General features: G+C 41.4%; 1 protein-coding gene across 1 annotated transcript; it reads right to left on the reverse strand.

Annotated features, from left to right (window-relative positions):
* Positions 1–403: 403 nt before the first annotated feature.
* On the reverse strand, positions 404–3,474 carry LOC115363690 (GTPase IMAP family member 7-like). The gene is made up of 2 exons (XM_030057967.1): positions 3,417–3,474; positions 404–1,380 (listed from the first exon to the last, which is right to left on the reverse strand). Exons 1-2 carry the CDS (start codon positions 3,472–3,474, stop codon positions 404–406), a joined length of 1,035 nt encoding a protein of 344 aa, XP_029913827.1.
* Between the last annotated feature and the right edge of the window lie 12,693 nt (positions 3,475–16,167).

The following is a 16,167-nucleotide window of genomic DNA, read 5'->3' on the forward strand; positions in this document are numbered from 1 at the left end:
AAAAAAAGGTGAAATAACTGAAAACATGTTTTATATTCTAGTTTCTTCAAAATAGCCACCCTTTGCTCTGATTACTGCTTTTCACACTCTTGGCATTCTCTCTCTCTCTCTCTTTCTCTCTATATATACGTATAGATAGATAGATAGATAGATAGATAGATTTAAATGTATGCTCCTGAGGCATAAAATCTTTTTGATTAGAAAGGAGCATCATCAGCTAAGCTGCTGAGAACAAAGGATCAGTTAACATTAATAATTGTTATATTTTTGAATATGACAAGGCATAAATCAAAAATGAAGACAAAATAACATTTAAAAATCAAATTTTCCACCATGATTTTCCTATTTTTTCATTTTTGAGTATTGGCCTAATTTGCAGCAAATGACTGGAGATATTTACAATTCACTGTATGATGCATTCATCAGCAAAAACGGCACCACGTGCCCCTGCTGCACCTAACACCGGACCTCCCCCTCGACCTTCCACTTGACCAGCAAAAAGAACTTCCCCTGCAGCGCTCACCACATTTCCCACTACAGCCCCCACTAGAGCTCCCACTGGACCAGCAACAACTGCTCCCACTGCAGCTCCAGCTAGACCTCCCACTACAGAACGTACCATACGTATTGTCTGCTTCTTGATGAAATAATTGTCTTCTTCAGCCTTTTTTCTTCTTGCTTCTCCTTGTGTCAGATTGGGGTCATTTCTCATAAGTCTTACCATCTCTTCTGTTATGGCTTTCTCAGCCTCTTGGAGCATTTCATTGGTGTAGTGGCTTCCTCCATTTCTCTGCACCATTTTTTTGATCTTCTGCAGCAGCTCAGCAACTTGAGATGGATCCTCGCTTCTGTTGTTGAAAACATGATATCCTCCATGGCATTTCATGATGACATGTTTGAGATTTTGATTTTCATCAATGATTTCTTCTACAGAGCATCCTTCATCCTGCAGATCTTCTCCATGGGTGAACAGGACCATAGTGTAACCTTCTGTCTGTTTGCCAAAGATTCCCTGAATGATTTCCACTGTTTTCTGTTCTTCTGGTGTGAATCTGCCCAGCTGGAGCACAACCAGGAACACATGAGGACCAGGAGCAGCAAGTGAGATGCATCTTATGACCTCTTTCAGCACCTCATCTCTTTTAGTTTTGTCAAACCAGTCAGCGTGGCCCTGTGCATTTGTGGTGGGAAACAGACCTGGAGTATCAATAACAGCGAGAGGCTGGCCATCAAACTCTCCATTTTCCTTTTTACACTTTGTTGGCACTGAGGAAAAGGACAGCTTAGAGGGAAAAGCTTTTCTCCTCAAGATGGTGTTTCCACTTGCACTTTTCCCAACTTGAGTCTTCCCAACGAGCACAATCCGTAGTTCTTGTTTCTCTGTTGAAGAATTTTACAAGGACATTATTGATGTGGTAAGAAGTGCCTCAGTCTTGACATCCACATTCAAATATGCATCATCAACCTGCCAACACTGTCTTTTAATTCATGCAAAACCACAAATGTGGTATAATCTCACGGCCTGAGGCAGATTGTAACGCTGCAAGTACTACCTCCAAACTTTTTCTCTTGTCCTCCACATTTCAGAGGTGTTACTGGGGAACAAGACAGTAATAGTGTGTTTACATTACTGCTGCTCTTCTGCAAGTCTGGACACTTTTTATTCCATGAGCAGAATAAATAATATAAAAAACAAGGCAAACATTGGTGACATTCATTCAGTGGTGTGATAACAGTCCAATCAGGTGGCTGGATTGAGGTGATGTCATCTGTCTAGGGTTAGGGTCAGGGAAGTTGTTTTGCTTCCTTTTCATGTTGTGTGGGCTGATGAGAACCTCAATCTGACTGACACAATATGAGAAAAAAATGTGTCCACAATGCAAAGTCAATACAGTGTTGCACTCAGTTTATGTAGAAAAAATGTATGTATGCTATATATATATATTTTACTTAGATGACTGACTGATTAAGCACCAGGACCAGATAAGGTTACTTTGTACTTTGTACCTGAATAGATATTTTCTTGTCATATATAAACTTTTTTTGATCTGCTGAAGCTGAAAAAGGGGATTTTTTCATGAATGATCAACAGAAAAATCTTTAAGAGAGAAATAATATTACACAGGTTTTCTTATCTTTATATTCTGACAGAGTAGTAGACCGAGCCCATGGGTTTTAGATTTCACAGATTACACGGCTAAGTGGGTAGGAAAGGTCGGCCCCATCCCTCACAAATCAAACCTCTGAAAAAATAAAAAAGACAAAAACCGCTGATTTCCATGTAGGTATGGTATGGCCAGGTATGGAATAACACTAATAATAATAATAAACATAATAATAATATTAATGATACCACCACCACCACCACCACCACCACCACCACCACCAACACCAACAACAACAACAACAACAATAATAATAGCAAAAGTGAGAATGTTAACATGTGTTCAGTTGAGATTTGGAGCCGTGACTCTACCCTGCTGATCTTCCTGCACAGGTGTTTCCACAACTCGGGCGACTTCACCACAAACTCCTGCGACAGAAAGACCCTGAAACCACATCCTGATGTCCTGTTTTATGTGTCAGAGCCGCTCTGTTGTGTTGTCTGAATGTTTTACAGAGCAGCGGTGAGGGTTGGTGAGGTTGTTGGATTTTCAAAGAGCCTCTACTATACTTCTAGTAGACTCGAAAAAGCGCTATAGAAATGCAGTCCGTTTACCATTTACCAAAGTAAGAGACAGACAGACAGAAAAGAAGAGACAGACAGACAGAGAGACAAAAGACAGAAAGGGAGAGACAAACAGACAGAGAGATAGGGAGAGAAAGGGAGAGACAGACAGACAGACAGGGAGAGAAAGGGAGAGACAGACAGACAGGGAGAGGCAGACAGACAGGGAGAGAAAAATTACTCATTGTATCAATTTCTGTACTTTGAATATTTTCAAATGTGTGACCTGATGGGGCCAACCTCTGAAGGAAACACAATGTTCCCATATTTCTTCTTTTGCTGTAGCTAGATAAAAGTATCAAACCACGTGATAAAATGCACCAGATTACAAGAAATGGTATCTACTCATTACAAAACTTTCAGAGGGGGGATCTCCAGACCACAGTTAAGTTCACATTAATCAAGTCAACATCAAGTCCACATTATTCTGCTTCCAGCGCCCATGACCTTTTCAAAAGAGGTTGTATTTTATAATTATTGGGTTTACTTAATATCGTCTTTATAGTGTGTACCAGGGAGAATTGATTATTATTGCCCTTTACAGTTACAGGTGAGACTGGAAGCTAAATCTTTTTGTCACTTCAGAAGAGAGAATTTGAATTTTGTAGTTCATATTTGTGAAAAGTTCTGTGCCTTGCCAAACCCAAATGACATCTAACAAAAGTACAGTAAAGTTTAATATCCTTACCAGACTGAGAAAGTCTGTTGGTCATGATCGTCTTGTTGAAGTTGAAGATATCTGACATCCGGTCTCAACTGCTGCTCTGCTGTTTTTCTGCAGTTACTTCCCCTAAATCATGAGCTCTTTGCGTGATCAACATGAGGACTGTGGGTGTTTTCTTATGAGCCAACTCACTGATGTGTGAAACTTACTTTCACATTGCATTTCAGCGGAAGCAAAAAAAAAAAAAAAAAAATGCAGTGAGTAGATACCATTTCCTGTAATCTGGTGCGTTTTAACACGTGGTTTGATACTTTTATCTAGCTATAGCAAAAGAAGAAATATGGGAACATTTTGTCATTTCCTTCAGAGGTTGGCCCCATCAGATCATCATAGTACAGAAATTGATACAATGACTAATTTAGAGGATCTCTTCATGTCTCTTTATGTCTGCATGTGATTAAAAACAGGCAACTTTAAATCCAACACATAGAACCTAAAAATCTCATATAATATTCAAATAATAATGATGCAAGTACCCCAAACCCAAAAATGAGTCATGCAGTTACCAGGTTTCAAGTTGTATTAACAAACAAAAACATAAGACAATAAACAGGACTAAATGAAGGCACCAGAGACATTCCTTCTTCAAGTTTTCAGCAAACATACTGTGACTTCTTTAATATGTTTCCAATAAAATCTGGGATTTCACTTTACAGTTACTTTAATCAAATCATTTTAATTTGAGAGAGCTGAGAACCTTTCATAATGTTGCGAGACAAAAATTCAAACTTATCCCATTTCTGGTAGATTCAGGAGCTACCCATTCAGTCATTAGAACAGAAGATTTAGAGCATAGAAATTTCCTCAAATCTGATGGTAAACCTATCCAGCCTTCTGAGAAGTTTGCTGATCTCCTCTTTGCTATTCTCCTCCCAGCACAGATAGCGGTCTGCAAATGTGCAGCTCACACCTCTGCTACTGACTCCGTTTCCTGTGCTAACGCTTGAGCAGATGCTGCCACCAAAGCAACAGCCCAGAAACCAGTTCCTGTTTTTCTTTGTGTTCTTTCTACCCCAGCGGTTTCTCTTACAGACCCCTGCAGAACTGAAACTTTGGGCCCAACATGGGTGTAAACAGGTTGATGGTGTGTGGCGCGGCCCAGACAACAAACCCTGCCTGCCTAAAAAGTTTTTTCACTGTTTCTGTCAGCTGACACATGGGTTGGACCATGTGTCAAAAGGAGTGATGTGTACAGCAGTTCAAAAACACTGGTACACCAAAGGTTTTACATCAGTGGCAGCAGATTTCTGTGGTCCATGCGTCATCTGCGCCAGAAACAACACAGGCAGAGGAGAACAAACACCACACATAGGAGCACACCCACCAACAGCCAGACCATTTGAACACATTATGCTTGATTTCATTGAATTGACACCATGCGAAGGGAAGAAGTGCTGCCTGGTCATAACTGATATGTTCTCAGAATGGATTGAAGTCTTCCCTGCACAATATGCCACTGTATCGACAGTGGCTAAAGCCCTGCTGACGGAAATAATTCCAAGATGGGGCATTCCCTCCAAAATCTCATCTGAGAACGGACCTCATTTTGTGAATGAAGCTCTTACACAACTATCAGAGCAGCTCGAATTTGACCTGAAAACACATTGGGCCCTATCTTGTGCCACCCGCTATCCGCTGCCACTACCTGCTACCCGCAAATTGCGGATTTAGGAACTTCCGCTATCCCTAAACGGTATCTTGCGCCACCCGCTACCCGCTATCCGTTATGCCGACTCTGTCATTTGTGCCTGGAGGTGTGTCCGTGGGCGTGTTTCATGCGCTATCCCTAAAGTTGCTATCTTGCACACACATGCAAAGCAGTAATCAGAGCAAAGGGTGGCTATTTTGAAGAAACTAGAATATAAAACATGTTTTCAGTTATTTCACCTTTTTTTGTTAAGTACATAATTCCACATGTGTTCATTCACAGTTTTGATGCCTTCAGTGAGAATCTACAATGTAAATAATCATGAAAATAAAGAAAACGCATTGAATGAGAAGGTGTGTCCAAACTTTTGGCCTGTACTGTATATAAAGCCAACTTGCTTTAGCCTCAGTAGAAGCCCTGAGAAAATCTACCTCCCTCTCTCCATCGTGGGTTTAGGATTTAGGATAGCGCATCCTGCCCTTAAAGGCAATGGCACCTGGCACACTGATTGGTTTAACTGGCGTAACGCCCACAACACGCCTATGCATAATATAGCGGGTAGCGCAGGTGTTTTGCGGATAGCGGGAGGTGCACAAGATAGCAACTTTTACGGGGGAACGCCTCTTCCTAAATCCTAAATCCGCAAATAACGGGTTTAGGGAGTCTGGCGCAAGATAGGGCCCATTGTGCCTATCACCCGCAGTCTGGGGGAGTAGTGGAGAGAGCTACTGGGGTATTAAAGAACAAACTCACTAAATGTTGTGAAGACACAGGCCTGACGTGGGTTAAGGTTCTGCCTATCGTGCTGATGTACATGAGAATGCACACTTGCGGTTCCCTTAACCTCTCTCCATTTGAGATTGTCTTCGCAGCACCACCCAATGTTGGAATGGAACTCCCAGAACCAGAAATGGACACCATCCTCAGCGAAGATCAACTGATAATGTATTGCATATCTCTTACCAGATCTCTATGTGATGTCAGAAAACAGGTCCGTGACGCCCAGCCCCAGAAGGCGAGCACTCCACTCCACACCATCCAGCCCATTGATTGGAACGTCATCAAGAACCACAGGAGGAAGAACTGGCGCTCCCACCGGTGGACAGGACCCTACCAGGTGTTGCTGACCACCCACACGGCTGTGACGGTTGCTGAGAGGGCGACTTGGGTCCACGCCAGTCACTGCAAGAAGGTGCCAGAACCGGAACCAACTGATCCTGAGATGACCAGAGCAAGTCCGACGGCTCAGTAAGGTGGTTCTCCCCTTACTGCCGCTGCAACTGACCACAGACGACCGCTGGACGGACTTTGACAGGAGCTGATCACCTGTGGAATTGCACTCTAAGGCAGAAACCTAGCGGTGTTAACAAAGCCTTGTGCATTTTCCACCACACACCTACAAACTTTTGCCTGGCCACTTGCGAGTGGTTGAAGACATGGTACTCACCATTTGATCCAGGGATGGAACCCGACAACCCCAGACAGGATGTAAATGTGTTGCATGATTACACAATACAACACACAAAGACAACTTATTGATTCAAGACCCTTTATTTAACCATATAAGAGAAATTTCCACGGCAACGTCAGCCTGCCCGGGGACCAGCAGAGAGACAGAGCAGGGAAAACCTGGCATATGGAGTTTTATTGCAGCGGAATGGAATTGAGTCAGTGCAGCATGGCAGACAAAGTAGTAGCAAAAACGTGGTGTGGAGTTTATTTAACCTTTCTCTCAAAGAGCAAGCGCCACGGAATGGAGTTTACTGACAGCGTGCTGGAAATGCCGTCGTTTCCAGACGTTAAAGTGGGTGGCTCTGATATTACTGGGCCTAAAAAGTTGGAGGGTCTTGTCCCACTCACTTACAATGGCTCTGGCGCCCTGTATATTAGTTATAGTGGGGTTAGGGAACTGGATGTAAAACAGAATATGGTCTGATGAGATTCTGATTGAAACATCATATTTGTTATTTATTGTCTGAATAAAAATATCTTTTCAAAAGAGGGAGTGTATTTTATCATCTTTACTTAATATAGTCTTTATAGTGTGTACCAATAAGAACTGCTCGTCACAGTTACAGGTGAGATTGGAAGCTAAATCTTTTTGTGACTTCAGAAGAGAGAATTTGTTCTATTCTAGTTTGAATTTGTGAAAGGTTCTGTGTCTTGCCAAACCCAAATGACATCTAAACAAAAGTACAGTAAAGTTTAATATCCTTACCATGAGCTCCTTGCATGATCAACATGACTGTGGGTGTTTTCTTATGGACAGATAGATCCAAACTCACTGACACTTTTACTTTCAGATTACTCAGACATTTCAGGTAAAAAAATGTATAAAAGGTAAAAAACTTGTCCTTCCAGAAAAAAAGAATGTTTAATCCAGGTGAGTACATTGAACTTTTTTGGAAATAAAAAAAAATGTTAAAAAAGAAGCGACCACAAGGTTTTGGATCTCTGTGAAAATCTAATTCTGAAACACAAAAATGCATGTTTATAATTACTGCACTTTTTTTTTCTTTTTCTTTTGTAAAGAAAAACTACTTCTTCAAGTGAAATAACAGAAAAAGGAAAACCAAAGCCATCATTTGCGGCTGCAGCTCTCATCCTTCCTTTCCTCCTTATGGAAGACCTTTCCATGCAATTCTAATAACACTAGGAGGAACAGGACTGTGAGGAATCGGAGTAATAAATGTGTCCACCATGTCATATCGCTGCAATGAAGAAGGAAACTTCCATTTTGTTAATTACAGCTGCAGTTCACTGGGCCCAATCCAGCATAACCTGTTGCATACTTTTTGAGATATGGCCAATTTAGTGAGGGGGGTTGTGACAGTTTTGACGCGTTTTTTGCGCGTCATTATTTTTCCTCCATTTTCAGGTGTCAATATCTCAAGAACTTCACCACATAGGAAACTGAAATTTGGTACAGAAATACACCTCCATCTACTCTATCAGAATATATAAAAACATCTGTCATACATCATAACTGGTAGGCATGCCAGCCCCTCAAAAATGGAAAAAGAATTACTCAAGTTTCATGGTCGACCATGTTTGGGCCTTCTGAAAACAACTTTGTATTTGCCCCAGCTTCTTGATTTTTTCAGAGCTTTGAGATACATACATGGACTGTTCAAAGCATTAATAGTCCTTGCCAACAGAAGAAAACTGAAAGGATGACACAGTCCTTGCACGCACGGTTTGCCCAGTTCTGTCAAAGTCCTCTGCCTTGAAATGACAGCTGTAGAGAACCGTGATCTCAGTGGGCTTCAAATCCTTCCTCCTGGCAGCTATGGCCCAAGCTTTCCTAGCTTCAGGATCACTCGGGAACCTTTGACAAAAAACAAAGCCATCAGCAAGCCATAGCATTAACGGCTGCTGAATGATGCAGCTAGTGCATTAAGCCAAAGTTAGCAGCATAAACATAGCTTACTAGACGTAGCTAATGTAAACACACTCAGCTCAGCTGACCCTAACCCTAACTAAATTATACAAAAAGATCCAAATATCACGTTTAACTTTACTTAAGTCATATACTCAGTAAGCTAGCTAAGCTGGAGTAAGAGGCTGGTGATGTGAGGTTACTAACGTTAGATCACCACCACAGTGTCAGCTCATTTTCATGACAGTTTGAGGCAACATTTTACGATCACTAACTCTAAACAGTTCAATACAATGAAATTGCCACTTATACCTGTGAAAGGTTATCCCACCTTGTCGATTTTCTACTGTTCACCTGTGAGAGCATACAATAACGGCACATGAGGCTGGTATTTTCGCTGCGGTCTGCTGTCTCACTCCCGGGCGCTCCCACTCTGTTGCCCCTACCAATACAGCGGCTCCACTGACTTATCGGCAGATAGCGAACGCAGCATCTGCGTTTCTATATCTATGGTGGCTGACGCTGTGGAGCGGAAGTATGTGTCATATAGGCATGCGCGCGCATCCAGTGCTTTCTCGTGCGCACGAGAAACATACCTAAAAAAAAAAAAATTCCCCATGTCCCTTTAGGGGCTCCATAAGAAAGAGTACCCTATTTTCCGGACTATAAGGTGCACTTAAAAGCCTTTAATTTTCTCAAAAAACGTCAGTGCGCCTTATCATCCAGAGCGCCTTATATATGGATTAATTCTGGTTGTGCTTACTGACCTCGAAGCGATTTTGTGTGTACACGGCGCTCTGTCAACATTTTTAGTACGACTTTGGTAAACTACAAAGCGGCACCACTTGCTGCATTATGGCTACCGTAGTCAGGAGCGTCGTGGAGTTAATACATTCTGTGCTTCACCATAATATTAGAGTGTGTGTGTATAAGGACCCCAAAATGGCACCTGTCAAGAGACACGCTTACGACGCGGACTTGAAACTCAAGGCTATCAGTCACGCAGTAGAACATGTGAATAGAGCAGCTGTGAGAGAATTCAACATTAATGAATCAATGGTACGGAAGTGGAGGAAGCAAGAAGATGACCTGCGCCAAGTAAAGAAGACCACACAGAGTTTCCGAGGGAACAACGCGAGATGGCCACAGTTAGAGGACAAAATTGAACAGTAGGTTATTGAACAGAGAGCAGCAGGTAGAAGCGTCTCTACAGTCTCTATTCGAATGAATTCAACAGCGTTAGCACGGGACATGAATATCAATGACTTACGAGGCGGTCCTTATTATTTCACCCAAATTTTTGCTTTGCAGAAAATCTATCTCGTCCCAGGGCTTTAATGGACCCGGCTTGAACAGCTAATAGATGACAGAGGATACAGTGCTTAACATAAGTTCTTCATGGTTAAGTATTATTCCGAACCGTTTGGATTTGACAAGCCCTCAAAGTTGGACTGGCCAAAACCAACACCTCTTTTTTTTCCAATGGACTCTGTTGTGCAGAGGCAGAAACTTGGCAGGCACTGGGCACTAATTAGCCCCCTGGTAACTAAAGTAAAAGTCTGACTGCTTTCAAACCTATGCAGATGGAAAGAGGACGAAAAGTCCTACAGAAATATGAGAAAAAAGTTCGAAAATAGACCATTCATTGACAGTGCGCCGTATAATCCAGTGCGCCCTATAGTGCGGAAAATACGGTAAGCTTTGAACTTTAAATTAAATCAGAGATCAGATTTTTTTTTTTGTACATTCCCACATGCAGTTATGGGCCAATAAATATCTGACCCGAAAACTTTTTTTTCCGATTTGGAGAGGCTGCCATCCAGAAACCGATGCATATATCTGACTAACCATTAATGATTTGAATAGTCCATGTATGTATCTCAAAGCTCTGAAAAAATTGAGAAGCTGGGGCAAATACAAAGTTGTTTTCAGAAGGCCCAAACATGGTCGACCACGAAACTTGAGTAATTCTTTTTCCATTTTTGAGGGGCTGGCATGCCTACCAGTTATGATGTATGACAGATGTTTTTGTATATTCTGATAGAGTAGATGGAGGTGTATTTCTGTACCAAATTTCAGTATCCTATGTGGTGAAGTTCTTGAGATATTGACACCTGAAAATGGAGGAAAAATAATGATGCGCAAAAAACGCGTCAAAACTGTCACATAACCCCCCTCGCTAAATTGGCCATATCTCAAAAAGTATGCAACAGGTTCTGCTGGATTGGGCCCAATGAACTGCAGCTGTAATTAACAAAATGGAAGTTTCCTTCTTCATTGCAGCGATATGACATGGTGGACACATTTATTACTCCGATTCCTCACAGTCCTGTTCCTCCAAGTGTTATTAGAATTGCATGGAAAGGTCTTCCATAAGGAGGAAAGGAAGGATGAGAGCTGCAGCCGCAAATGATGGCTTTGGTTTTCCTTTTTCTGTTATTTCACTTGAAGAAGTAGTTTTTCTTTACAAAAGAAAAAGAAAAAAAAAGTGCAGTAATTATAAACATGCATTTTTGTGTTTCAGAATTAGATTTTCACAGAGATCCAAAACCTTGTGGTCGCTTCTTTTTTAACATTTTTTTTTTTATTTCCGAAAAAGTTCAATGTACTCACATGGATTAAACATTCTTTTTTTCTGGAAGGACAAGTTTTTTTTTTACCTTTTATACATTTTTTTACCTGAAATGTCTGAGTAATCTGAAAGCAAAAGTGTCAGTGAGTTTGGATCTATCTGTCCATAAGAAAACACCCACAGTCATGTTGATCATGCAAGGAGCTCATGGTAAGGATATTAAACTTTACTGTACTTTTGTTTAGATGTCATTTGGGTTTGGCAAGACACAGAACCTTTCACAAATTCAAACTAGAATAGAACATATTCTCTCTTCTGAAGTCACAAAAAGATTTAGCTTCCAATCTCACCTGTAACTGTAACGAGCAGTTCTTATTGGTACACACTATAAAGACTATATTAAGTAAAGATGATAAAATACACTCCCTCTTTTGAAAAGATATTTTTATTCAGACAATAAATAACAAATATGATGTTTCAATCAGAATCTCATCAGACCATATTCTGTTTTACATCCAGTTCCCTAACCCCACTATAACTAATATACAGGGCGCCGGAGCCATTGTAAGTGAGTGGGACAAGACCCTCCAACTTTTTAGGCCCAGTAATATCAGAGCCACCCACTTTAACGTCTGGAAACGACGGCATTTCCAGCGCGCTGTCAGTAAACTCCATTCCGTGGCGCTTGCTCTTTGAGAGAAAGGTTAAATAAACTCCACACCACGTTTTTGCTACTACTTTGTCTGCCATGCTGCACTGACTCAATTCCATTCCGCTGCAATAAAACTCCATATGCCAGGTTTTCCCTGCTCTGTCTCTCTGCTGGTCTTGTGTGTTGTATTGTGTAATCATGCAACACATTTACATCCTGTCTGGGGTTGTCGGGTTCCATCCCTGGATCAAATAGTGAGTACCATGTCTTCAACCACTCGCAAGTGGCCAGGCAAAAGTTTGTAGGTGTGTGGTGGAAAATGCACAAGGCTTTGTTAACACCGCTAGGTTTCTGCCTTAAGCCCAACACACACAGGTGGCGTACGACGCGCATCAAACAGCCGCCCCCATTATTTTCTATGTATGTCCACACACCGGCGGCGGCTAGACGCGTGTCACCGCGCCGCGCTGCTACCTTTCACGCCACTGTCCTATTTCCAGCGTCAACGCGCCTGAAAAAGCGTATTTTCTCCCTTTCCGATGTCTATCCCAGCTTCCGTAGCTGCTCTTCTTCTCTGCCTCTGTGGCACTTTCCTGTATTTTCGAGCTATAGCGAGCTATTGTCAATGAAAGATCTTAATAAGTCTGTCAATCATTCTGATGTCTTGCTGGGTAATATTATGGTTCCAAAAGGTGCCTTATTGTGTCGGGATATGAACTGTAAGAATGTACAACACTGTAAGGAATTATGCTCCCCCTTACCAAAACGAAGTAAACTTCTAGTTTACCTTTCCAAGCATACTTAAGTGGAGTTTGAGTATACTTTATCAAGTATACTTTCCTTACCAAGTATACTTGTATTTATGTACTAGTAGTGTACTTAGTGGTGTCAAATTATCGCGTTAATTGAGATTAATTAATTACAGTCATATTTAGCGCGTTATGTTTTTTAATCGAGTTAATCTAATTTTTAATCTCTAACTTTACTTTTTATAAAATCGGTTTGTAGGCGTTGGGCTTCCTGTGCTTAAGTTGTTGGGGGTGGAAAACAATGGTCAGTCACACCCTGAAGTGGACATTGATTGGAGGTCATTGTGTTTGTGCCGGCCTGTCACTGGCCCGGTGGCCTGACCGTCTTTTTTTTTTTTTTTAAACAGGTCGCCGGCCGGCTGGCCTCACCAGTCTGATCTTTTTTTTTTTTTTTTTTTTTTTTTTTTTAAGTCAGAGAGACAGGCCAGGCCAATCAGAGGCCAGCAACCTGTGAAGAGGTCAAGACATGATTGGTTTGTTTTGATTAACACCCGCCCCAACAGTCCGAGTCCGTTGTAAACAGGCAGCGCATGTTGAGGAGAGGGTGTCGCGACTCGTGTGTGTGTCTGACTGTGGAGGAGAGGAGAGGAGGTGGAAGAAAAGGTTGCGTGATCGAAGTTAATACATTACCGTATTTATCCGAATATAAGACGATATTTTTTCCATTGAAAATGCCCTGAAAAAACGCCCTCGTCTAATATTGGGGGTCTAAGCAAATATACATGTATTGTGCATATGTAAACCAGTAGGTAGGCTCGCCTGATGCCGCGATTACCGGCGAATGGCCGCATTGCGCAGTCACTGCAGCTGCGTATGAACAAAAATTGATATGGCAGTAGGCTATGTGTGCGCCGCTCACCTGTCAGATCCGGCAGACCAGACCCGGTGCCGCGGCCGGCTTGCCTGATGCCGACCGGTGGCTTTTTTATTCAAACAAGATTTTGTCCATATAATTTTTTTTTTTTTTTTCCCAAAAAAGGGTCTTGAAAAAGAAGGGTCGTCCCCCCGACCCGCATCGGACTGATCTGCTACAATAATGTAATGAATTTAAAGGGAAATACCTCAAGTTGAGGGCTTTTCTCAGCAATTTTAGGTGAGATTAAAAAAGAGATTAATTAGATCAATTAATTACAGATCATAATTAATTAATCTCTCAATTTTTTTAATCTCTTGACACCACTAAGTGTACTTACATATGTACTAGTTAGTATACTTACAAAGTATACTTATAATAAAAGTACCCTGATTTGGCCCATTTTTGAGTATACTCGAGTAAACTTCAAGGTTACTTTACTTATATATAAGTATACTTAAAGTATACTATTTCCTGTACTTGAGTTGTACTATTCTTTAGTTAAAGTAAACCATTCGTATACTCATTAGTGTACTTCAAGTACACTATTGCTTTACTTACTTTGCACTTTTATAAACTTAAAAGTGCACTACTCTTTTACCTTCAATGTACTTGAAATATACTTTACTTATACGTGATGCATACTACAACCATACTTGAATTTGTTGACCCGGCCGGGGATTGAACCCCCGACCTCCCAGTCTCAGGGTGGACGCTCTACCACTAGGCCGCTGAGTTGGCACAATGTAATTTGAATCAAATAGCTGAGTGGAGAGGTATCTCATGTGAATAAACACCTCTTGGAAAAAAATGCACTTTAATGAACGAAGAACTGAAAAATGCGAGGTACTGAATGAAAGTGTTACAGGGTTTGGGCGCCAACCCTGTGAGAGCAAATGTGACAAATAGGCATGGCATTCAAAACTTGTGTCAATCTTTGGGTAACCGCTTTACTGTTGGTGACTGCTTTTGGTCATATCGATGTTTTTTGATTGATGGAGATCTAACAATGCAGCACGCTTGAATGATGGCACATTTTGCCTGCTTGGCGACCTTGTGGTTTTTAAAAGCAGCTGTGAACATCAAAGCCCTGCAACTTGTGAGTGTGAGAAAAATTGTTGTATTTTAGTTGAGATGCTGAAAACAAACAGAAGGCCAGTGTGTAAAAACCCGCAAGTTGGGGTAGATAGTAATTTCATTAATGTTGTTAAGAAGACTGGTAATGTTTGTGCAATCTGGCCAAATATGGTCCCGAAAGATGTCCCTTACTCAAGTATACTTATAAGTATACTTTTTATGAACTAAGTATACTTTCTGTGCACTAATACTTAGGTAAGTATACTTTTCAGATTACTTTGAATGTACTATCAGGAATATACTTAACAAAAGTATACTTAGTTTATACTGACGAGCAACTGGCAACCTTGAACCTATAAACAGTATATACGTAAATATAGTAGTATTTAAGTGTAAATGTAGTCAAGTATAAGCAGTACACTACAGGTTCACTCACCGTGTATGTGTTATGGCAACTACCTCAAAGCAGCCAATGTGTAAAATAGCTATACAACAAGCCAGCTAATACAGTAAAATAACACTCCATGTTGCAAGCAGGTACAACATTTTTATATACTTGTACTAAGTTTTAACTACTATTGGATAATATACTTAAACTTAAAGTATATCAAGTATGTTATACTTGGAGTATACTTAATCTTTGTCTGTGTACTTGTCAGTATAAACTAAGTATACTTTTGTTAAGTATACTTGGCTCTTCAGGTGAGAAATTTAAAACCTTACTGTCTTCACTTTGCTGCAAATCAGTTTATAAATGAGTCATGGCAGTTTTACATATAACTAAAACGTTGTGTTTAATTATTTTCATGTATAATAAATAAATGAAATGTAATGAATTATGTTGGTCATATAATTTTTTTAAGATAAAACTATATCCTTAATTATAGACGTCCACAACTGGCACAGTAGGTCAGCAGGGGAGTTATCACATGAGGAAGGTTATGGACATTCTACAGCACGACGCTTCCAGTTTGTGTTGGGCTTTAGAGTGCAATTCCACAGGTGATCAGCTCCTGTCAAAGTCCGTCCAGCGGTCGTCTGTGGTCAGTTGCAGCGGCAGTAAGGGGAGAACCACCTTACTGAGCCGTCGGACTTGCTCTGGTCATCTCAGGATCAGTTGGTTCCGGTTCTGACACCTTCTTGCAGTGACTGGCGTGGACCCAAGTCGCCCTCTCAGCAACCGTCACAGCCGTGTGGGTGGTCAGCAACACCTGGTAGGGTCCTGTCCACCAGTGGGAGCGCCAGTTCTTCCTCCTGTGGTTCTTGATGACGTTCCAATCAATGGGCTGGATGGTGTGGAGTGGAGTGCTCGCCTTCTGGGGCTGGGCGTCACGGACCTGTTTTCTGACATCACATAGAGATCTGGTTAGAGATATGCAATACATTATCAGTTGATCTTCGCTGAGGGTGATGTCCTTTTCTGGTTCTGGGAGTTCCATTCCAACATTGGGTGGTGCTGCGAAGACAATCTCAAACGGAGAGAGGTTAAGGGAACCGCAAGTGTGCATTCTCATGTACATCAGCACGATAAGCAGAACCCTAACCCACATCAGGCCTGTGTCTTCACAACATTTAGTGAGTTTGTTCTTCAATGAAATCAAGCGTAATGTGTTCAAATGGTCTGGCTGTTGGTGGGTGTGCTCCTATGTGTGGTGTTTGTTCTCCTCTGCCTGTGTTGTTTCTGGCGCAGATGACGCATGGACCGCAGAAATCTGCTGCCACTGA

Source organism: Myripristis murdjan, chromosome 8, assembly GCF_902150065.1.
Source record: "Myripristis murdjan chromosome 8, fMyrMur1.1, whole genome shotgun sequence".
Taxonomy (NCBI): Eukaryota; Metazoa; Chordata; class Actinopteri; order Holocentriformes; family Holocentridae; genus Myripristis; species Myripristis murdjan.

Bases quoted from the DNA above. Each gene is read 5' to 3' on its own strand.
- LOC115363690 (XM_030057967.1), bottom strand. From the start codon at position 3,474: ATGTCAGATATCTTCAACTTCAACAAGACGATCATGACCAACAGACTT. The intron at 1,381-3,416 runs GTAAGGATATTA...ATTCTTCAACAG, and splicing joins CAACAGACTTTCTCAGTCTG to AGAAACAAGAACTACGGATT.